Genomic DNA, 24,090 nt, shown 5'->3' with positions numbered 1-24,090 from the left:
GTTCAAAACTGCGTCCTGAAAGCATCAAAAAGTTGATCAAAACTGAAAACAGTGCTGTAATGATTCATTACGCAACGCAAATCAGTGCTGTAATGAACCATTACAGCACTGCTAATGTGGTGTGGGAAAGTAGGCCTTTTCCTGGCAGACTTGCGTGAGGTAAAACAGCCTGTTACGATAAGAAATTGCAAAAAAATCTTTTTGCAATTCTGCACTATAAAATTTGTTTTTCACTTGCCGTTTCAGTATCACTACGGCCTACTTTTCGTTACTGAATCAAACAATTGCATTATGGTTCATAATGCAACTCATTTGGGTTGCATTATGAACCATAATGCATTTGTTTGATTGACAACCACGGTCTCCGCGGAAAGAGCCTGGAAAACTGTGACGGTTAAAGTACGGCTTGCTTGATTTAAATTTCATGTCTAGCATGATGGAACACGTGGGTATCCCCATTGAGTCACCGAGAAGTACGACGATACTGATGGTAACGATGGTAATCATCATATTCCAATAAATAGTTTTTTTCATTGCAAAAAATGTTGTATGCAACTCGATTTTTACAGCACTCGTCATAATTATCCAACTCGGCAAGCCTCGTTGGATAAATGTACGACTCGTGCTGTAAAAATCCACATTTTGCAACTCATTGCATAAATAACTATTTTCAAAGACAGCAAGTGTCTGAAATACTTCGTCTCGGAGCAACTTTTTTCCCCGCCAAATTGCGATCCAGATCCTTAGTGCATATTGACAGGAATCCCACTAATTCGCGGAAACCTACGTAGATGTTATGATCGTCACACACTACACAAGACCATGCGTCAGCGCGTCACCGCCACCGCCGCTCGCCGTGCGCTTGTGATTAATTCCGGGGCGGGTAGCCAAGTTGCCGGTACGTTAATGAAAGTATCTATGTCACCTACTATGGATGGTGGCCGTCACCGTCATTTTGAATTTTGACAACCCATCCGAATCCAGTTTGTGCCTGGACCTGGAGGTACCTAACTTGTGCGCTTAGCACCCGGTTGCTAATTTGGCGGGAAGCACGTCTGTCTTGGTGGAAAAACGCAGCTCGCAGTCGACGGGAAAGTTTCGCTCGGAAGGGACGGTTATCGGTCAGCAAAAAAAAAAATGTGCTCGCGAGTGTCGTGTATGACCAAAAAGGCCAAAGCCATCAGCATCCGGTCGAGGACGAAAAGTGCGTATTTCTGCGTTGAGGGTTGAGTAGTTATTGTCAAGTGGAAAATCTCATATCAAACAGCTTGGTGATCAACAGTGACAAAATGGGGGTTTCGAAAGTGCAAGTCATGAAATTGACATGATCTCTTGGAAAAGTGTAGCAATGCTACATTTAGTTCAAAGTGTATTTTGAGAAGAGCAGTTGTAGTGAGAGCTCATACATATTAAAAGGACTGAAAATTCCAGTGATTACAGTCCATACCCTCAATGTGTTTTATCTTCTAGAATATTGCGAGCTATACGACGTTCTATTAATAACTAACGCAAGTGACCTTAACGAACTGATGTTAATTAAAATGTTCGTAGTACTATTCTGGAATGATCAACAACCCAAGTAACACACATGTTATATAAAAGTTACGACAGCGCAAGTTTTGGTTGTATAGAAGTTTATTTTACGTTTTTTCAACACAACGTTAGAATTACGTAAAATAAACTTCTATACAACCAAAACTTGCGCTGTCGTAACTCTATTATAACATGTGTGTTGCTTGGGAAGCTTAAAGACATCAAGCTAAACTTTGTTGATCTGTTAAAATCGTCCAAAAATGATGCTTGTTCATATCACAACAACTAGAGACAAGGAAAAGGTTACGAAAAGCTAGACCAATCCATTATTGTAGTATGTTTCATATGTAGCATTGTATATCTTGTCCTGATTTTTCACTATCATCGTTCAAATATGTTTAAAAAATCTGCTCAAACAAACCAGAGTTTGATTCTCTTGAGTGTCGACCATGATCATATTTGTCATACGGTAGTCGGCTGCAATCCTTGATTTTTCTGCATACGATTCTTGGCGAAAAAGCACCCAAATTAGTCTGTAAACGAACAAAAGAATACAGATTTACGACGAAATCGATGGAATAACAAAAAAATCGGTGAAATCAATTAAATCGTCGTAAAATCTGTGAAATCAGCCACATGTACAGACAATCTATGCAAATTTTACCGAACGGATCAGTAATGGGACTATTTGATCAAACTACTACAAGCAGCTTCGTGCATCAGTTGTTTCAGAATTTACGCATCATCAGCAACTGTGCTTTCTGATCAGAACGTCGTGAGTTCAATCGTATGATTGATCTTTTTATGAAAACAGAAGTATTTTGTGTGTGGCCCAAGTTCTTGGACATATTCTGTGTAGATATCTAATCAACATTTCCTCCCCATCCCGCTGATCGTAAGGACCTGGCCAGGTGTTAAACAAAGTGATAGTTCAATGAAAGGTTTGTCAAGTCCCAGGGGTCCCAGGTAATTTTTCTGGCGCATTTAACCCTTATGTGGCCGACAGGGTACCCGGGTACCCAGCGCCCATTTAAAACGCACGGTGTAGAAAAAAACAAAAAGTTTGTCGGACACATAACGGTTAACGTCTCTATTGACAGCCATCTCAGGATGTGTACGGTTGGCTATGCTATGCTATGCTATAAGTTTGTGACAAACTACTGCGCGGTCGATAATAGTTACGGTTCTTTTGAGAAAATTGCAGTATGCTCAGTGATACTTATTATTAATTCGTAAAAAAAATACAGAACTCACAATTTTTATGGTAGTTTGGGCAGATGCATGATTGTGGCACTCATAGAACTCTCAGTGCTTGAGAACTTTCTGAAGGAATTAATAGAGTATTTCTTGATCGAATTCCTAAAGTTTTTTTTATGAAGAAATATACACATTCTGGAAAAATTTGTTCAATTTCCTGAAGTATTTGTTTAGGAATTCCTTCAGAGAAACGTTTACCGAAGTAGCTTGAGAAATGCTCGATGTAGCTACTAATTGAAATCAGAAAGCAGTGGAAAACAAGTCTGACGAAAGCAATAGACAGTTTGCAAACATTTCTAGATGATCAATGAAGATCCAGAAGCCCTGGAAAAATGTCTGTTGGTAATCTTACCAAAATTAAATGCTCTACCAGAATAGTCAAGGCACCATTCACCGTGGATCTAAGAGGATTCGGGGCAAATAAGGGCTGTCATTTGACACCAGTCTTATAAACATTGTTGGTGCCGCTTTTAATTGCCTTCATTATAGGTTAAAATTAAAGCAATATCCACAGAAGTAGAAAATTTTTCACAAAATTTGGTGATATAGTATAATTAGTAAAGCCCTGGCCAAGTTCGCAGGGGTTGACGGTATTAAAGTGAAGGAGTTTCATTTTGATTATTGTAATGTAGTGTTCTTTAGTGAAACATATCACCTTTTTAACACTTTAATGCGCCTCCAACGGTTCATCACGAACCGGCTGCTGCAGATGGAGTATGGCTGATCATATGCATCAGACATGCTCGATAAACACGGAGGAACCGCCAGGGCTCAGTAGAGTCTATTCCCAAGCAATAGTTCTAAATCGGTTGGATTTGAGAAGGTTTTGATGATCGTTACAAATCCTAATAAAAGTTTTATAGGATTTGTGACTGGTTTTGGAACCTTTTACAGCCAGCTGACTTCAAAATGTTGTTTGGGCTCTATTTACCACGTTTCTTGGTTGATTTTGATTAGTAATTTATTGATGTCATAGTCGCTTTTTCGAATTTCTACAATGTTATACTTTATTATATTTTATTTAAATAAAGCAATTAAAATCAACCAAAAAATTAATAGTGGGAAGGAGATTTGCAGCACTTAATTGTGCTGATAGATTCGAAGCTAACGTGCGAACACTTGACGTGACAGTTTGGACTGGACAAAAAACTGACTGCTTTTTATTAACTGAACAACGTTACTTTTGTATGACTAGGTTGACATTTCTAGGCCACGCATGAGAAAATGACATGGTTTATCTTGATAGGACCGATAGGACAGAACGAATTTGAATATTTTTCATAGTATTTGTAGGGGGATGAATACATAATAGTTGACAAGCAATTTTTGTTTATCTCTTAGATGATGTTATGACACCAACAGAAAAAGTGTTAGAAGTTCAGTTACATGTTTCTGTGGGTTTTGGACCGATGACATTTTGAGGACACAAGAGATGAACACAGAGAAGTAAATATCAAAAAAAAAACAATTTGACACAGAATCGACTGTATTTTAACATGCGGGTTCGACTGATTCGATGAATCTGTCTAGAAGTAACTAGAAGACAATTGACGCTAAGATTGGAAAAAAAGCTTGCAGTTGGGACTATACTACAATAATAGCCGATAGGAAACAATGCGCTAGACAGCATTAATATTCATTTTTTAATATGTAGTATGTGCATGACGGAACAAGCAGGACACAGCTCCAGACGTCTCTTTTTAATAACGATATTCAGCATATTTCCAATAAAACTACACTTCAATAAAGCAAAGACTAAAGCTGCTATGATAGAACAGATCAGAATGACTTAATTGACTTATTGACTACATTTTGGAGATCTACTTCGAATAACTGACAAATTGACAAGAACCTAACTAAATACATAGACCATACTACAAAAAAAAAACAATTGACAAAAAGAAAAAAAGGGGAAACTTTTATTAAAACTATTTTTGTTCAACGCAGGCCAAAACAGTGTCGACTTGGGCCACGATATGCCTACGTACTTCTGTGTGTTGAAACAAAAATAGAGGCTCATAGAAGCAAACGTAGGGAAAGGGTGCGGTGTTAGAACATAAGCACAGCGTGCTACCGCCGTAATCACTATGAAAAAAAAAAAAAATATATCCACAGAAGTAGAAAATTTTTCACAAAATTTGGTGATATAGTATAATTAGTAAAGGGTAGTAGGGTCGCCTAATTCCGTGGTAGGTCACCATTCACCGTGGTAGTAGGGACCCATTCACCGTGTATGAGAAATTTTATTCTACTTTGTTTAAAAATGATCAAAACAACCCAGCCAAGGGAATTTTCTTCGTTTAAATTCATTTCAAGTAATAACTTGCAAGATTTTATTAAAAAAACGAATGTTCAAATTTTCGTTTTTTTCTAGATATATAGGACAATATGGGGCACGGTGAATGGAGACCATTGATTTTTAGGGTACCCATTTACCGTGCCTTTTTGTTTCAATTAAAAGTACGAGTAATCGTACTTTCTTGTTAAACTTACTTCGGTAATGTAAAATACATACCTGATACATATGTGAATTTAATTGCTTCTTGGTGGAATAAAAACGTTACTACATTTAGTTTATCGCTTAAATCACCTTAGCGCAGTTTTCGTTTTTTCACTATGAATGCAGTGAACGAGCAGAAACCCGCTTCATGTAAACACACTTTAGTGTCAAAATGATACTTTTAAATGTTTTTAATGAGCGTTTTGACATGGTAACAATACATTAGTGTTGTATTGGTGAAATTGAAGGGAAATTGTCATATCATTCAATCATAATATGGAAATAATGAAAAAATATTCGAAGGCACACGGTGAATGGAGCCCCCACGGTGAATGGCGCCTTGACGGTATATAAACTAACTTTCAGGAAAAAACAGTTTTGATTGATTTATACACATTACAATAGAATTGCAAGTATAGCTTCCAGGGACACCACTTAAAATTTCTGACGTATTTTTTTTTTAAATTAATTTCTAATAGATTCTTTGGGTACAAACCTTGAGGATATTTGTATAAGACCTTCGGAAAACATTTCTAGGCAACTCTTAGAACAGTAACATGCTAACCCCTGATCATTCTTGAATCAGCTTTTAGCTAAATTCCTTAATATTGGGTAAATAATCTGGAAAAAATATATGGCTGAACCCATGAGATGCTTCCTAAAAAGTATGATTTTCTAGAGGTAGTTTAAAATAATAGTTTGGAAGTTTTTTTGAAAACATTTTTTAAAATATTTGTTATGGATGTCTAAGGATTTCTATGGATACTCTAAGCGTAGGGTAAGGAACCGGTTTTGACCAGCTAAGAATAACACTGCGGACCGCTTGTTCCGGCGGTTAGAGTATACTAAAAAGGTGATCCCCAATTCATGCTGTAATGTGGCTATATGCTTACCGTACATAGGTATGGTGGGTTCTAATGAAAACCTAACCGCTTAAGGAGCCTGTGAAGTACCAGTGCACCCTTCACAGTATTTTGTTCTTACTGTGCTAACCGGAGCATTGGTGCAGCTGACCTTGAATTTCAAGTCAGAGTTCATCAGCCACCCTTCTCAAATCTAAAATTCGAGGCTTCATAAGGTGTGTAGTGTTTTTTTTTTATTACTATTCAAAATAGAAAGTTTGATTAGTCGCTTTTAATCAAAACAATGATCATTTATTTGTCATCAAATTGATTCACTGTATCCCATTTTTTATTTGCATCACAGTGAATTTAGACTGAATTTGGATAAGGGCGACAGTAACTTGGGCGCTGTCCATAAACTACGTAGACTTTTTTTCGGCCATCTCAGAAACTCGTTCCACCAGATGCGCTAGTGTTCGATCGCTTTGACGTTTGCCAGTATAAACGTTGCTGAATGATGCAAACGAAAATTACAGGCAATTTGTGTAATAATGTGCGTCTCAGCAAAACGTCAAATCAAAATCCATCATGGCCGACAGTGTTGCGCGCGGTTCTACCAACAGGTGGCAGTGTGCTCATAAGAATGACAGCGGGCAAAAGTTTTTGATGAATTTCCTTTAAGAGTTACGTCTGTTTGTCTGCGGCAGAACATCCTGGAGAATCAGGTTTCTGAACTCAGTTTAACTTAATAAGTGTTTACCGAGTAATGGGAAACGCAGTTAGCATTAGCATTAGCATTAGCATTAGCATTAGCATTAGCATTAAGCGAGTCGCACAAATTCGTAGGTGGTACAGTCCTAGACCGCTGTTATGAGGGTTGCCTCCTTCCCGTCTGAGCCAAAGCACAAAGATTTGGGACTAATCTCTGACTCTTAGACAAGACTGACGCAATCCTCCAATGGTCGAGCACTGTCCTGGCCACGTCCTTGCGACTGCTGGGGAATGGGAAAGGATGGTTAGTTTTGGACACCTATGAAAAATGTAGACAACTCTACGATCTCTCAGGCCTAGGTGTCACGGGAATTTGGGTGTTGTTAGTGGAAGGGTAAACTCCAAAGGATACTCTTGGTCAACGTTCAGGCACACCATTGTTAGCCTTCTTCGAATCAGTTGTCTGCTCGAATCATCCTTGTTTCCTCGTCGTCTTGATGGTATTTCGTTCGTTGAATTACTAGATTGTTCGGTTGATAATCTGAAATATAAAATAATATTAACATGGGAAACGCAGTTGTGGAAAAACTAGGCAGTGGATCCCCATGATAGGGGGATTAGGGGCATAACGGACACCCTAAGCAAATGAGCAAGTTAGGCGTGTAGAACAGGGAAAAACTTAACATGTTATCAGTTGGCTTACAACTTGAGCTTGTTTCCAACGTATTTCAATCATTTACAGCAGGTAGAACATCTTTTTTGTGAAGAAATGATTAATTGTAAACCGCGCGTTTTTTAGGGCTGCCAGGAAAGGTACGAAGCGAGATGGACACCCATCGGGGCTTAATGGACACTCCTGCATATTTGATACTAATCCTTTGATTAAATCGACCAGTTAAGTAATTTGCCTACGGAGATCAATAACACTGATATAATACTCCATCTTAGACGAATTTACATAACATCTAAGTTAATTAAATAAACTTTAGGCTAAAGTAATCGGATTGATTTTTCCAAACTCTCTTAAACGCCTAACAGCATGCAATGCGCGTACATCCATTCGTAATTGCTATTGTTCATTTCGCCCCTAATCGATAACAACATGAAAAATGCTATTTTGAGTAAATTCTGATCAAAAATAAAATACTTTATCCATTGCTAAATCTGCGTATACATGCTGATAAGGTAGCAATTCATTTATTTTCATGGTGGACACACTCAAACACTCGTAATACCTTATTTGCTGTTGTTTTGAAGTTATAAGAATTTCACCATATGAAAAACATGTATCAATGATCTTGGTTATTTTGAAGGAATATAAATGGCATTTTTGAAAAATAGATCAATGACTTGTTCCTTTACACTTATGCCTTAAAAGTTTAACATAAAAGTCAACGGTTTCGGCAAAAACATGGGTGTCTATTTCGCCCCGGGTGTTCATTATGCCCCGATCTCCCCTACGCCGTTTCATAATCGGATTCACAAATTACCAAACAAAATTATCAAATACAAATGAATCAGCCTGCTGAATATTTGCCATTTGTTAACTTATCCAACATTGGACAGTCAATGGTTAGACCTTCGTACTGCAATTCTGTTTGGACAGATTTGTTAGTTACTTCGCCACTCCTGGAGATGGCTCTGTACAATATAATTTTGTTTGACGACATGACTTCAAACTATTCCTTGTATGGTACCCATACAAGGTGATCAGTATTTGCTGAATTCAGTTCCTCGAGTTGAGTTCGACAAGTGATAACTAACTTCGACCTAGAGTTGGCCGAAGCATGTGCTTCACTAGCACCCTGGCTATCTGAACAGTAACAGAAGTATATTGCTTTGCCCATTACGTGCTGCTGAAGTGATGATTGCACAGATCAAAGATTTCGGTCTGAAAAACGGTCTACCAAGTGATTAAGGCTGATATAGCCTTAGCTCAAGAGAGTGGACACCAGCATCAGCTCGACCTTCGAGAAAAGAGCCATCAGTATAACATACGATGCCGTCTGAAATACTTCTCTCCAGGTAACCAGATATCACCTCTTTCCAGTAAGGGACAAGCTTTCTTCTTCTAGAATCAAGAATAACTCTAACGTACTTTACCTGATCAGTCAAATTGATTTTAGAATCAGAGAAACGGTAAGGTCGAAAGTCATTACGGTTTCGCCTTTCCATGAAAAGAACAATAGATGTTTTACTCAGATTAACCGAAAGGCCATATTGGCGACACCACCGCCTTGCATCTTATCGAAAAGGGTGCTGATGCACATACCAACTAACAAAGTTAGGTAGCCGATGGTGTAAAACCATCAGTAGGAAACCGTTATTGTTGAACCCCCAAATTTTTTACAAGGATTTTGTTCAACCGACGGGCTTTACTCAAACTGCCAACATTTGTATAAAGGTTTTTTTCCAGCCGGATCGTTCAGCAGATTGGAGAGCTTTCTGGTAGACCTTGCGAGCCGACCTGAAAGCCTCCGATCCAACCGAACGACGTCTGTTCATAGTCTTCCCGTTGTGACGTACAGGGGATGGCCAAAATGTTTGGGATAGGCAACTTTTTTTTCTCTCACAAAAAAATTCAACAAGCTATAACTTTTCATAGAGCGCATCAAAAAATCTCAAATTTTCACTGCTTGTCAACCTATTATGTGTGCATCATTGGTACAAATTTGGGCTCGATTGATTAATATTTCGCAAAGTTAGAACCGTTCGCGTAAAACACTATTTTTCAGACAACTCATTTTTGAGGTGTCGTATCTCGGAAACCAGTGAACCGAATTGAATGAAATTTTGAACGTACACTAACAATATGTAAATGCTTTACAAACTATTAAAACATAGGTACTTTTTAAACGTTGAAAAAAGTTATCATGGATTGACACTTTTTGGATTTTTCTCGAAAAAATGTGATTTTTTTACATCAATGTCAATAAATTTTAGTGTTGATATCCAAAGATTTTCCACTTCTGTTCTCAAGTTATCTCTAATCAGATATATTAGAGCCTATTTAGATTAAAGGAAGAACACATTTAATAATTTTTGTATGGTATTGTAAATTTGACTTATTTTCCTTTATATGGGTAAAAATTTCAATCCGGTATAACTTAATTCGCCGTGAGAAAATATTACATTTTATAACGTCGTATTGAGTATCAATATATTGTTAATAAACGTTATAAAATTTATTCAATTCGGTTCACTGGTTTCCATGATATGACAGTTCAAAAATTAGTTGTCTAAATAATAGTGTTTTACCCAAACGGTTCTAACTTCGCGAAGAATTAATCAATCGATCTCAAATTTGTACCAATGATGCACATATAATAGGTTGACAAACAGTCAAAATTTGAGATTTTTTGATGCACTCTATGAAAAGTTACAGCATGTTGATTTTTTTTGTGAGAGAAAAAAAATTGCCTATCCCAAACATTTTGGCCATCCCCTGTAGGTAGGTCTCTATATACACATTATTCACGATTTTTAATTATCTGCTCTCCTCGAAACAAAGCCTACATTGTTGTTAACAACTTGTTAGTATCCTTCGTCTACTTCGGTCACAAAAGGACTCACTATCTCAAACTAATTCCTCGCGGACAAACTCTTTTTTTTCCCTTCCGTTCCTACTACAACAATCACCATCTGGCCCTATGGGGTACTGCAACATTAACGCGTAGATCATCTTTATTATATGTAGCAGTTTTTACTCGACTTTCTCCGCACCTATTATTAGTGTATGGTTGGACTTGGGCATCGGACACAGAATGCGTTCTCTCTGTCTGGCCCACATCCTGCGGCTACTGGAGACTACGACAACATCGACTTCGATGATGACGACGATGGGCGACCGAGTACCACTGCTGGCTGGCTGGCACATGGCACTGGCTGCTCGTTTTTAAATTATGTTTCTGTTTGGGTAGGTTTGGGTTTGTGCGCTACTATTTGAACACGGTTATGTAGCTGGGTGGCCTCTTTTCCGACCCCAAATTTCCAGCACACAGTGTTTATGTTGTTTTTCGCCAGTTTTTCGTTGGTCCCCATCTTCCTTCGTACCAGAAGCCAGAACCAGAAAAGAGGCACACGAAAATCATTGGAGAATAATCAAATATTTATGGGGGGTTGTTCTGCATAGGACACAAGAAGCGAAGTTTGTGATGCACCTTATTCTATGTATGTATATTTAGCAGCCAGAGCCAGAAGCAGCATTGACACAGTTTGATCTTGGTGTCCCGCGAGTCTGCGAAATGGATTTAAGTTCAATTTCATAGAACCAGATCTGTTGTTCGATGTTCGTGTTGCGGTGGCGAATTTCGGCGGTGGTCATCTACATGCCATACGCAGTTTATCATCAGTTTTGGATTTCGGTTCGTCGCGATGGGTGGTGAATAGCTCGAGTGCTGCTTTTTAAGGTTTTAGATTACGAATTGTAGTTTGAAAAAAGTTGGTAGTAACTGGTTAGGCAAAAACAAAGAGCTGAAAAACTGAGAAAACTTCAAGTGTCTCGCAACTTTTTTTTGTATGAGTGCGAAAGAGTGGTGAAATAATGTTGGAAAATGATGTCCTACTGCGGCGGGACTGTGGTAAGCTTTAAACTTTTGTTTGACGTCCTGACAAAGTGTGGGGCGTGTAGGTCAGTATTTGCAGAGCGGATTTGTCCGTGTATATTCATTTCATTGAGTGGAACGGATAAATGAGGCTAATGAATAGGGCAGTGTCTGTGGTGGGCAGTGGTGCTGTTGTGGGTTTGGTTGCTTGGAAATGTTGAACGTGGTCTATCTTTTGTCGTCTGCGGTGGAAGTGTTGTTGCAAACAAACTTTTCATTCGGAGAGAAAGATAATGTATGACGCAGAGGGAAGCGAGGTGGTCATATTTAGCTGATGGAATTTGTTCGCGTGAAGAATGATCAAGGAAATATTGTTATATGTGCTCAATATACCATTCTGTTGTTTTTTGAAAAGTTCAGGACTTCATTGAAATATTTTGTGCTAGTTTCAGCATTGAAGATTAAAGTTGACGGGCTTGGTGGTCTAGTGGCTACCGCTTCTGATTCTTATGCAGAAGGTCATGGGTTCAATCCCTGGCCCGTCCCTTTCATCCTACTTTGTATCTTTCTATCCACTTTCTCTCTCTCACTCTTCTCCACATATACAACTCATGTATATTCATATGTTCATAGCCATCGCTAGAACCAGAAACGAATTGGAAAAAAGTCGTTTCCCTCCTTCCATCTTCCACTCACAGCACAGTGTATATAACGCCTACAAGTTATGCAACCAAAGCGTGCTGTGCCGCTTGACCTTATTCACCTTATTCACCACACAATCTATCACCTTACGAACACTATAAATAACCCCCAATCCATGGATCGCATCACCGACCCAACGGTGACTCCCAGATCTCCCATCCTTTCCATCTAACAAATACCCCAGTCCGTGCTGATTGTGGGGATGCAGAGGTAATCTCGGTCTTTAGTAGCAACAACCAGCACACTCTAACATTCCTTTCCCTTCCCAACTGACTATAAGGACGTGGCCGGCGCCGTTATTGATCCAAAATGTCCTCTCCTCTCTCTCCTCTTCTTGGCGTAACGTCCTCACTGGGACAAAGCCTGCTTCTCAGCTTAGTGTTCTATGAGCACTTCCACAGTTATTAACTGAGAGCTTCCTCTGCCAATGACCATTTTGCATGTGTATATCGTGTGGCAGGCACGAAGATACTCTATGCCCAAGGAAGTCAAGGAAATTTCCTTTACGAAAAGATCCTGGACCGACCGGGAATCGAACCCGTCACCCTCAGCATGGTCATGCTGAATACCCGTGCGTTTACCGCCTCGGCTATATGGGCCCTATGATCCAAAATGTATGAGCTGCTTAAATTGCACTTTGAGAATAAGTGGAGTGTCCCAGCCCTTATTCATTTGGATCTCAGTGCAATTGGAACCAGCTCAGATCAATCACGGAGTAGCAACCATGTATACACATTAGACCGGGTCAACATGGTCATTTTTCCGAAACAAAGTTTTTTCGATGCCTTTCAACGTCCCAAACAGCTGTGCAAAATTTGGGCGCGATCGGTTGCGTCCCCACATTCCGCATTGCGTTTGAAATTTGTATGGAGTTTTATATGGGAATACCTACATTTTTGCATTTTCCTAATGTTATGCTTAAATTTGTCTTGAACTATGTAACAAATGATGTTAAAGTATAGCCTAGGGGATGCTGATCAACTTTGCCGAAGAGAGTAAGGTGCTAGAGCGACTTTGAAAAAAGTTATTAGTTTCCAAAGTTAGATATCTCCCCGCAACTACTGAAAATCATTTTTGCTGCCAACACTGCTGGTGCTTCAAATGATCACTCTATCCTTGCATTTCATTCTGACATTTCATGGAAACCAATCCTCCATTTCATCAACAAACAACAATTTGGATTAGGTTCAAAAATGTTTTCCAGTCGATTTTCTACGTTTACCTTTATTATTTTTTATAATATTTTTATAATTCTAGGTCAGCTTTTGAGGAATATTTCCGGACCGGTAATGTTTAAGAGGAGTATGGGGAGCAATCAATATTCATCTTTCTGACTCGGTGACCACTTTATAAACAATTCCTTTTAACCTGGTTTGCGAAATATCTCATAAAAGAATTGTGCAAGAAATTTGGGAAATTATGACCACTCGGATTACTTCCGAGGTTGTTCCAGAATTTCTCAAGGAAGACAACAGTTTTCAAGTATTTCTGTTTCCCGGCTTGTGATCACATTTTTCTTACTTTGCAAACCAAGAGCAATAAAAATTCGGTAATTTGTGAGAGTTTTCATATGCGAAAATTGGCTACCATCGCAGATAAATGTAATATTTCATTTTCGAATGTATAAAATATGCAAGCGTTTTTTTGGCAGAAATTTGATTATTGATTGTTTATTTTATATTTTTTTAAATTATGTGTAATTGTATAGAGTCTCCCCGAACATTGAGATAATCCTGCCGCTGCAGCTGTAATACATAATTATTATACCTATGATGTAGTGGTTGTAAAAAATGGTAAATTAAATGGCACGTTAAATGGACACTGACTAGCAATATGGCAAAATAAAAAATACAATCATTTCCCCTCAGCTAATATAGGGAAGAGTAGAGTTCTTTGAAGACCGGCTTGCGATATGTTTATGACTTTGCTTGTGCTTCAGCTGTATGAGCTAAATTATTTTATTATTAAGAACTTGAATATAGACAAATTTTTAGTTGTGGAAGTGCCACTACCAACCTCTGATTTAATTTATTGCTTTATTGTTCAAGGAATTCCGGTATTTTCACCTTCATTCTTGTTTACGGACGCATCAATTTTCGAAAGTTTGGTTCGATCAAATCCGTAATCCACTTGATTTTGCTACCGTAAACGGAAATGCGGACAATTTAAGTTCGAAAGATCGAAAACAAGAATGAGAGAATTGCAAGACATTGTAAATAAAAATAGCTGGCTGACTTCTGATGATCATGGGATGGGAAAGGATGAAGGAAAACCATTGATCTAAATTTAGAACATGTTCGAAAGGACTTTTTGACAGTTTCAAGGAAGAGAAGCATCAACTCATAAGAACCCTTTTACAAATTGTATAAGGCTGGGACAACCAAACAAAAAGCGTTGCAAAAAGAAGGCAAAGTATTTTTGCCAATATTTTTTTGTGTTAAAAAATTGTGAATGAACCCTAATACCTAGTTGAGGAGTCTGTCAAGTCATTATTGTTTTGATTCCTATAAGCAAATTAGAATCAAACTATTGAACTCTGAGCTTTTCACTCTGAAATCTTTGTATGTTTTCAGTGTCATAACTCTAATAGAATAGATCAATTCATACGCTTTCTATTGTCATCATTACAATTCCTAGGACGTAATAAGTTCCAACATTTTTTTGAAATTTAAATAGTTGTATTTACATAGTTTTGTTTAAGACATGGTTTACGATTGTTAAATAAAATTAGACATTACGATGCCATAGGCTGTTCGATCCTGTTTTTCTCCACAACTTGCAGCAAATAATGTTGCTGCTCAGGATTTCTTGTTGATTTGGTGTTAAACTCTGTGATCATCTTTACTGCTCGTTCGGCGACATTGAAGAGGCAACTCGTTTCTTTGCTTTACAAAACGTTTCATTTGAGCTCCACTGGCTGGCCGGGGTTTTGAGAAAATTGGTGGAAATTTTCATAATTTCGAAGAAATCCTTCGTTTCTGCAGTCACGAACATCACACATGTTTTCCAGTTATACTTGTTTTTCGGGGTTCGTGGAATAATCAGAACTGCACTAAATAATGTAGTCAAAAATTCTCACATTATACTTTGTAATGCCATGGAGTTTCAGTCGTCCCAAACCAGATTCAGGTAACTTCGTGAAATGGTCACCAGTAGTGGCTGGAAGGTTCGTCCGTTACTCCTCCAAAGCAAATCCGGAACCACGATTATTCCCTAGAAGACGGCCTAGACGACCATTGTTCCTAAAATAATTAGAATAAGAATAATAAGAATAAATAACGGAAACAATGCGTAGAAAAGCGACTGAGACCATGAGTTGTTGTTTTTAAACAACTTTTCCGCACAAATCAAGTTCAGAAATGTCAGAATGAAATGCAAGGATAAAGTGATCATTTGAAGCACCAGCAGTGTTGGCAGCAAAAATAGTTTTCAGTAGTTGCGCGGAGATATCTAACTTTGGAAATTAATAACTTTTTTCAGAGTCGCTCTAGCATCTTACTCTCTTCGGCAAAGTTGATCAGCATCCCCTAGGCTATACTTTAACATCATTTGTTACATAGTTCATTACAAATTTAAGCATAACATTAGGAAAATGCAAAAATGTAGGTATTCCCATATAAAACTCCATACAAATTTCAAACGCAATGCGGAATGTGGGGACGCAACCCATCGCGCCCAAATTTTGCACAGCTGTTTGGGACGTTGAAAGGAATCGAAAAAACTTTGTTCCGGGTGGATGTGATCAAATTTTAATTTTCCCATACAACGTTGACCCACTCTAATACACATGGTATAGTCAGAATTGATCGTTTTTGATCGTTTCAGCATTGAAGATTAAAGTGTAAAGTACAATAGTCGAGACCACGGTATACGTTTTACACTGTTATGAGATCTGTATATAAATACGTTGCATATTGTTCAAAGTCTCACAAAAAGATGACACATCGAAATTTGAGTATATACTATCGAGCTATACAATGCCCTGATGATTAGACCTAACGAAAATCCGTTGGGCGGTAACATTCTTATCACACCAACAATAGGTGATAACGTTGGTAAAAGTATCATATAATCGTCCAATACAATCATACAATCCAGAGGTTTTAAATTAATCGAGTAACGCTTTGAGCGCTACTACGGATTAAAAGCTATTTTTTAATGTAAATACATAATGTTTTACATTGATGGATGGATCAAGCAGTTCCTAAAAAAACAATCACAACTACTTTATGCCGAAAAATAATATAAATGAATGTCCGGAGAAATCCTTCTAAATATTTACGGGGGAATGTCGGAGGAATCACTGGAGGAAGTCCAGGATGAATTTCTATACAAGCTTCTGGAGCATTTGTAGAAGAATCCCTCGGGAAATCCCTTGATAAATTTTCATGGATAAAACTCTAAAATAATCTTTAGTGAATTACTAGATAAATGCCTGCAGAAATTTCTATATGGAATCTTTAGATGAATCTGTGTAATAACAACAGAAGGAATTTCTGTAGAAACCCCAGCAGAAACTAAAGTTGAAATCTCAAGAGAGATTTCTGCATCAAGCCCATGAACTATTGGAGGAATCCTTGCATAAAATATCTGAAGGAACTCCTCGAGAAATCTTTGGATAAATCACAGGAAAAAAAATCTGTAGAAACTACTGGAGAAGTCCCTGGAAGAATCTCAGAAGCATTTCTAAAGGAATTCCAGGAAGATTCTCTAGAAGAATTTCTAACGGAATACATGAAGAAATCCCTAGATGAATCTCAAGAAGAGTTTCCACATGATATTCAGGAAGAAATCCTAGTAGGGATTGTTTAAGGAATTCATGCTTGACAATTCCTATTCCTAACTGAGGAATTCTTACTGAAAATCTTTAGATGAATTTCTATAGGAACTCTTGAAGGAATTCATGGAGAAATCTCAGAAGGAATTGCTGGAGTAATCCCTGCAGGCATAGGCGCCAACTTAGGGATGGGTAGGTGGTTTATGTGGTCATGTATGGTTTGTACCCCCTTCCTCATATTTGACGTTTTTTCATTAAAAAAAAATAAACAAGAGTGCCTTCCTTGTTTCCCGCACCCATCACTCCACCCAAAAAAAAAAAATATTTCGGCGAAGTTGGCGCGCCTGCCAGTAGGATTTGCTTGCAAAATCCCAGCAAGAATTTATGCAAAGATCTCACCATAGTAATTCTTAGAGTAGTCCCAGAAAGATTTCCTCGTGAAATTCCAGAAAGTATTTCTAGATAAAATTTCTGTAGAAATTCTTGGAGAAATTCCTAGAGGAATCCTAGCAAGAATTGCTTGAGAGATGCCAGCGCGAGTTCGTAAAGAAATTCCGACAGGAATGCCTGGAGGTATCCTAGGGGAAATTCCTGGAAGCATCTCTCGAAAGAAGACGGTATCTGATATGATATTGTTTTAAAAGGTTGTTAGACACGATCAGAAATATGTTAGTTCACAAAAGTTATTTACCCTAATTCAATTTAACGCATTATTTTGCCTTCATTTTCTTGAGCATGAGTATCACAGTGCCTGCCACACGACATACGATTGCAAATGGTCAATTAGCAAAGAATTTCGGCCAAAGTTCAGTCACAAATCGATCGGATCCCTAATACGGACATCACATTGTTGAGCTCAAGTATTGAAACCCGAACGGGGTGCCCGTGTAACAGTTGTTGTGATTATTATAAGTTCATCAATTGAAGAAGCGAATTGATGAACTTATAAACACGACATTCCGGCATCTCTGAAATTTCTCCAAGTGTGCTCCAGGAATTCATGATGAAAGCTATGCTGTAGATTTCCTGTATGGATTGTTTCAGGAATTGCTGTTTCCAGAGATTCATCCATTGAAAACTCTTAAGAAATTCGTGGTGGGATACCTCCAGAAATTCTTGCTTGTGATTTCTTAAAAAAAATATGCTTCGTTTCTTCTAGGTATTTCATCTGGTGCTTCTCCAAAAACACCAGGAATTCTTCCGGGAAGTTTTATAACGATCCTTTCAGATTTTTTCAGTGATTCCTTCAAAAGTTTTCTTTGGGATTCTTTCAGGAAGTGCTGCTGAGATTCCTCCAGTAATGATTGCTGGTATTCCTGCAGGACTTTTGGCAGGAATTTCTACATGAACTCCTACAGGGGTTTCTCTGAAGATATCTCCAGTTTTCATCCTAGAATTACTACGTGGATTTATTTAGAGCCGAAACTATGGGTCGCGACCCACCAGCCCCATAAGAAATTTCCCTAAGAATGCAATCCACCTGTGATACCCTCAGAGATTCCTTCAGGAACTTCTGCAGGGTATAGAAATTATTGCTGGTATTCCAGCAGTAATTCCCACAAGATTTCTGTAGATATTTCTGTTGGATTCATCCATGAATTAATCTAAGATTTTTTCAAGAAAGTTTTTTTTAGGAATTCCTCAGGATACATTTACGGATCCTCCAAAGAGTTTCTTAAAATATTTCCTGTGAATGCCTTCAGTTATTTCTCCAGGATTCACTAATGTAGGAATTCATCTAGAGTTTTCTCCATTTCATCTATCAAATTTTCCTATAGAGCTTCCTCTATAGATTTCCCGCAGGTTTCTCGTTTTTTTCAGGATTTTTTTTATCTGTATTAACCCGAGAGCGGTCGCGTCGTGTACTGAGTACACGCACCATGAAAAAAGCATGCTTGTGATACACAGCGGTAACGTGATGTCGCTGAGGGTGGCCGAAGACGCGACTGCTCGAGGGTTAATGAGATTTTCAGTCCAAGGCTAGCTCATCTCGGGACCCACGCTTTACTTCCCTTCCGAAGGAAGAACGCACATTTTATGAGTTTCTCGGGAGTGGGATTCGATCCCAGGTCCTTGGCGTGATAGTCAAGTGTTCTAACCATCACACCAGGTCCGTTCTGCAAGTTTTTCAGGATATGCTGTTGGTATTCTTATACGAAAATCTCTGCGTATTGCTTCCAAAATTGCTTCAGAAATGCTTGCTGGGAATTCTTCTGGAATTTATCAAACTATTTCTACGGTGATTCCTCCCGAAACTGCTTCAGATATTCTTCCAGTATTTTTGTCAGGAATTCCTCCATGGATTTTCCCAGGCTGATATCCTAGCAGGAATTTCTTCAAAGATTTCAAAAAGATTTCCTTCAATGATTTTTTTAGGAATGCCTCTATGCATTTTCCGGAGATTTCAATGATGATTTTTTCAGTAATAATTTAAGAAGCTCCGCTGCCTTTCCACTTTAATTTCCGAAGCGTAACCTCTAAAAACCTCTGCTCTGGAGAAATCTCTGAAGAAATTTTTGGGGGCGTTCCTGGAGCAATTACCATCGCCAAAAATTTCTTCAATTTCCGGGATTTCCACAAATAATCTCTAACATTCCGCCAATAACTACATCAGAATTAACGCCAGATTCCGGAATTTCGAAGTGTTTCTCAAGAAAATAATTCAATTTTTAATCAATAGGTGTGTTTAGAAGTGGAGCCAATTTTCAGAATTTGGGCGATTATTCCTCTTTTCCAGAAAGTTGACATTTTGTAATTTCAATACTCATGAAATTGTTCTGAATTTTTGGGGTATTCGGTTTATTAAAGGTCTGGTAAAGCATTGATTCGTCTAGTGTCTAGTAATTTCGACATTTTTGTTCTCTCCGTCATAGCTTTTTGTAACCTGTTGAACTGAAATTTGGCCTCAAATCCTTACCAACCAAGCTGAATTATACGACCAATGTTAAGGCAATTTGGCCGTCAAAAACTCCTCATGATGGAGTGAACAAACCTGCCGATAACACCTATCTATAGTCACCCTGTCTGAAATACTTTTCATACATTCAAAGAGCATTCATTTAGTACGTAGCAAAGCATGCACGCACTCGTCTGTGAATCGCAAAGCACTTCTGGTAGCTACTTGGCTAGTAGGTGTGCTTTTCAGGAATAATGGAGCACAAAACATTAGTTTATGATGAATAGTCACTTGATTTGCTATTACAGCAATAATACAATGCACTTCCGCTAGTTGTTCTTGAGTGAGACAAGTGGCAAAACAAGGATTAACATGAACTGGTGAGTTCGTTTCATGGTATTATTTCAATTTACACGTCTCAACAATATATTCATGAAACATTTGAATATGATGTGGGCTTTCTCCCTTTGGCATAATGGTCAATTGGCATCAGGGGGGGGGCGACACTAGTTTTACCAAGCCGTAATGTGTTACGTGTTCTATTTTAACCTGTTAATATTTCCCTAAGTGAAATGCGCATTTATAGTGCTCTGGAGCAATAAAGCATCTTGAGATATCATCTGTCTCTTATTGATGGCCTACATTTAGGTTATTTCGGGCTCTTATATTAACTAGAATACTTCCCTAACAGAAACATCAAAGTGTAGACTTATATTGAAATTTGATTCAGGATGCCCCCTTAGGATTAGAAATCCTAGACAAAACTCAAGCTATGAAAGCAACTAATGCTGCGAACAAAAGGCAACCTGCCAGAGAAAATACAATTACAGGATTTACTGATGGACCAACAACATTAATGAAACCTCGTCATCCTGTCATCGGAAATTGTTATCCACTGGATAACCGGGCAAAATTTATGTTCTGTGTTGTATTTGTCCAAGTGTGATGTCCTATTTTATTACGCATTTGTAATGTTCCACTATAATGTCACACGGGGAAACGAAATAACTCAAAATTGAGTCTTTTTCATCCATCTTGACAGCTAAGTAAAACCAGTCAAATTTGAGTTATTCGCAAAGTACTCAAATTTGAGTTGTTTCACTAAAAGGCCGTTTTGGATGAAATTAACTTTTTTGAGAACAGTGCGTTTTGGCTCAAATTAACCCAAAATCTAGTCTCACATAAAAGATTTTTTTTTGAAATTTCATTCAGAATACAATGTAAAGTGATGTTTGGAAGTTATTGAGGTGGAATTAACTTTATTGCAGTTTCATAAAAAATACATCATAAAGAGCACATAAAGAATAAATTCAATAAATAATATTGCTCGAGGCACCGTTAGCCGGAACTTGTGCTCTTCCCACGGTAGTCACGTTGCGTCGCCCTATCTGGCTCCACCTCCAGCTCTGGTTCCGCCCTGCGATTGTTTTGCTGCCAAATTAAAAGAAACTAATAAGATTGCGTTCTTACTTTTATTTTATAAAAACTTACCGGTGCTTTTGTTCTGAAACTAATCTCTTCCATTTTCGAACCGGCTCGACTTTATTTTCGATTTGTCCTCGGGTACCTTCGGGATCTGCGGTAGCGCGTCGATGTATAGATGGATTTAGCGAAGAAACACTGAAAAATCGAAAAATAGTTGAAGAAAATGTTAAAATGTTTAATTAATTTGCTAACTTACCGTAATTCACAACGAAATCTGTCGAACTCTGAAACAAACATGGCGCACAATAAATTTTCATCCAAAATGAAGTGCGACCGCAGCACTTCATTTTGGGTACTTCCTCAGCCAGGGAAAAACAAAACAAATATTTTACAACAACAACTCTCAATTCACCCAAAAGCAAGTCTTTGTTGATAACGCCAAGTTTATGTAAAAAGTACCTCGCGATCAGTTCGGTTTGTACCCAAAAAGTAAGTGTTGTCACAATACACAATTTTATGTACTTTTTATCTCCGTTTTGAGTTATTTCGTTTCCCCGTGCATGTTTAATGTGCATTTGTAGTGCTTCATTATTTTTTTGTAATAATATCCCAAACCAAAAAGAAAAAAAGTGGAATAAACAGTAAAACTCGCAAAAGTTTTGCGGGTTTACCGTGTTTTTTTCGCCTTTGTCGCCTTTTTATGTTTTAGGCTTGGCAAAAGTAGTGTCATCCCTCTCTCCAGTTTGGCATAATGATCATTTGACATAACAGTCGTTTGGTATAACGATAAGTGAAGCAGCTTTTTTTCATTTACATGAGTATTTTTTCGGTGAAATATCTGTAATTTTCAAAACTGCATCATGAACATATGATAAACTATTCCCGCAAGTCGTCATTTTGGCAACGATGTTAAAAATTCATGTGCAAAGAATCAGTTTTAATGCGCGAAAACTTAATAAAGTTCAACTATCGGACCTTCGAGATCGTAGAATGATCGCACATTATTTATTTGGGTTGACTATATTCAGCTTCATATGTCTTCCATTCAGAATTATGCCAAATAATCATTATGCTAAACAGCTAAACAAGTATCTATAGCAGCACAGCGGTAAGTCAACAGGCCATCACTCAGAAGAACTCAGTTGAAATCTAAAAGGAGTGTCGGGGTGTGTGTAAGTAAAATAATGGTAACAATTTTGGGCGTGATACAATATCAGCTGCATCAGGCTATACCAACATGGCTGCCACAATCCGACTTGCGCCTCTACTCACGTTTTCAAAAGCACAAATCTTACAAATTCGTAAACAAATGCGTGTACTTGGGATAATCTGCCTCTTTTTGCAAGTGAGTAAGACCAAGATAAACAACTGCAACTTGGTTTGATGCTTCGTTCGTTAGATTTGTACCTCTAAAGTTTGTATGCAAGGTGTTCCACCTTAAGTTGTCTGTAACGTACTATAAAAACAAAATGGAAAATTTTATGCATTGCTTGCCACTAACAAACACTTCATTTCGTGAAAGTCGTGGAGATCTCATTCTTCTAGAAATGCACCTGCTCGAGCATCGAAAAGACCGCATGATACTTGTTATGGCGCTCAAAAACTGTCGAGATAGAATCAAATTAATTTCTCATTTTTCTGAAAACTCTTAAGGTCATTCGACTACTACCACTTCGTACAACATAAAAATTCTTTATACCCAAGTAACCAAACAGTTGAGATAAGAGGATATTTCAAGAGCTATAAGCAGCTTGTTAGAGGTTTCTCCTTAGCCTTCGGAGCAGCTTAATTTTTAAGTAATTTTGGAACTTGAAAATTCACATAAGATAATCGAATAACCTTCTAAGCAGTTTCTGACGAAACTTCTACAAGATGAATGTAGGAACGAAAATGTATTTTTCAGATTTACAGATTTACAAGTGTGTACTTAGCTGTCAACAGAGAATTTATTTACATAAATCATATTCCACCCACTATGCACTTCATCGTAGTAGTGAGTGTGTGGTAGAGTGTAAAGTTCTCACACAGCGGCGAACGGTTTGAATCCGGTGGGTGACTTTTTTTTATATATCTCAAAGTTATATTTTGCTAAAAATGGAAATAAAGTCTTCATCAGAACACCAAGTTACTGGAAGGAACTTCTATGAACTTGAAAGTTTCGACAATGTCCTGCGTTGCATCTTAAGTAGCTTTCAAGTTTCTTAAAAGGCTAACAATAAGCTTTGCCAGAACTTTAATGCGATTTTCCATCACTGCTTTATAAATATTAGTCTCTTAAGCAGCCAGAAAGTTTCATTCGGAACTTCATCTGAACTTCGTGAAACTAGAAAGTGCATTTTGTCATGGGAAGCGGAATTTTTGGTTACTGCTTGGGTTGGGAATGCTGTTCCTGTGTGTTACTTTCGTGGAAAATGTGGCTACGCGTCACGATCGCTAGGAAAAGAATGATGTCATCGTGTACTTCATACGTATCTTGCCCTTGTCTCTACCTGCAACCAGGCAGTTTGATGTTGATCGCTAATCCCCAAATGAAGAACACTGGTATCAAACATTCGTAAAGGCAAATATGTTTGTAGGTGCAATTACTATTCCAAACAAAAAACACCAGACGCCCTTTCGCAGCTGTTTTGCCGCCAACTAACTTCTGTTAGTTGCTGATTGATGAGAAAAATCGATTCTCCACGGTGTGGTGTGGTGGCATAGTGTTGCCCCTTTGAGGAGGAACCCCCCACACATGCGACGGCGACTATGACGGAAGAAAGCTCTTCTTGCTAGTTAGTAGCGACGACGACAGTGTGGCGCACCGAACCGTCGTGCGGAATGAAAGAAAGAACTGGCGGATATGCACTACCAATTGGCTGGCGACAACGGCGCAGCAACGGCCAATAATGTGGGCAGAAACA

The 24,090-nt window shown here is 38.2% G+C and overlaps 1 protein-coding gene across 3 annotated transcripts in view; it reads left to right on the top strand.

The window, feature by feature from the left end:
- Window positions 1-24,090, top strand: part of LOC109430988 (eukaryotic peptide chain release factor GTP-binding subunit ERF3A) — a 56,387-nt gene that overhangs the window by 22,300 nt on the left and 9,997 nt on the right. The window contains exon 1 of one of the 3 annotated variants that reach the window (XM_062849837.1): window positions 1,123-1,204. The exons of 1 other annotated variant lie outside the window; for it this stretch is intronic. In XM_062849837.1, the coding sequence (XP_062705821.1) occupies window positions 1,138-1,204 (67 nt within the window). In that variant the 5' untranslated portion in view covers window positions 1,123-1,137. Of the gene's footprint in view, window positions 1-1,122; window positions 1,205-11,371; window positions 11,424-24,090 lie in introns of those variants that run through there. One more of the 3 variants, XM_062849836.1, reaches the window with a different exon arrangement.

Source organism: Aedes albopictus, chromosome 2 (genome assembly GCF_035046485.1).
Source record: "Aedes albopictus strain Foshan chromosome 2, AalbF5, whole genome shotgun sequence".
Lineage (NCBI taxonomy): Eukaryota > Metazoa > Arthropoda > Insecta > Diptera > Culicidae > Aedes > Aedes albopictus.
This window is presented reverse-complemented; position numbering and strand designations above follow the sequence as displayed.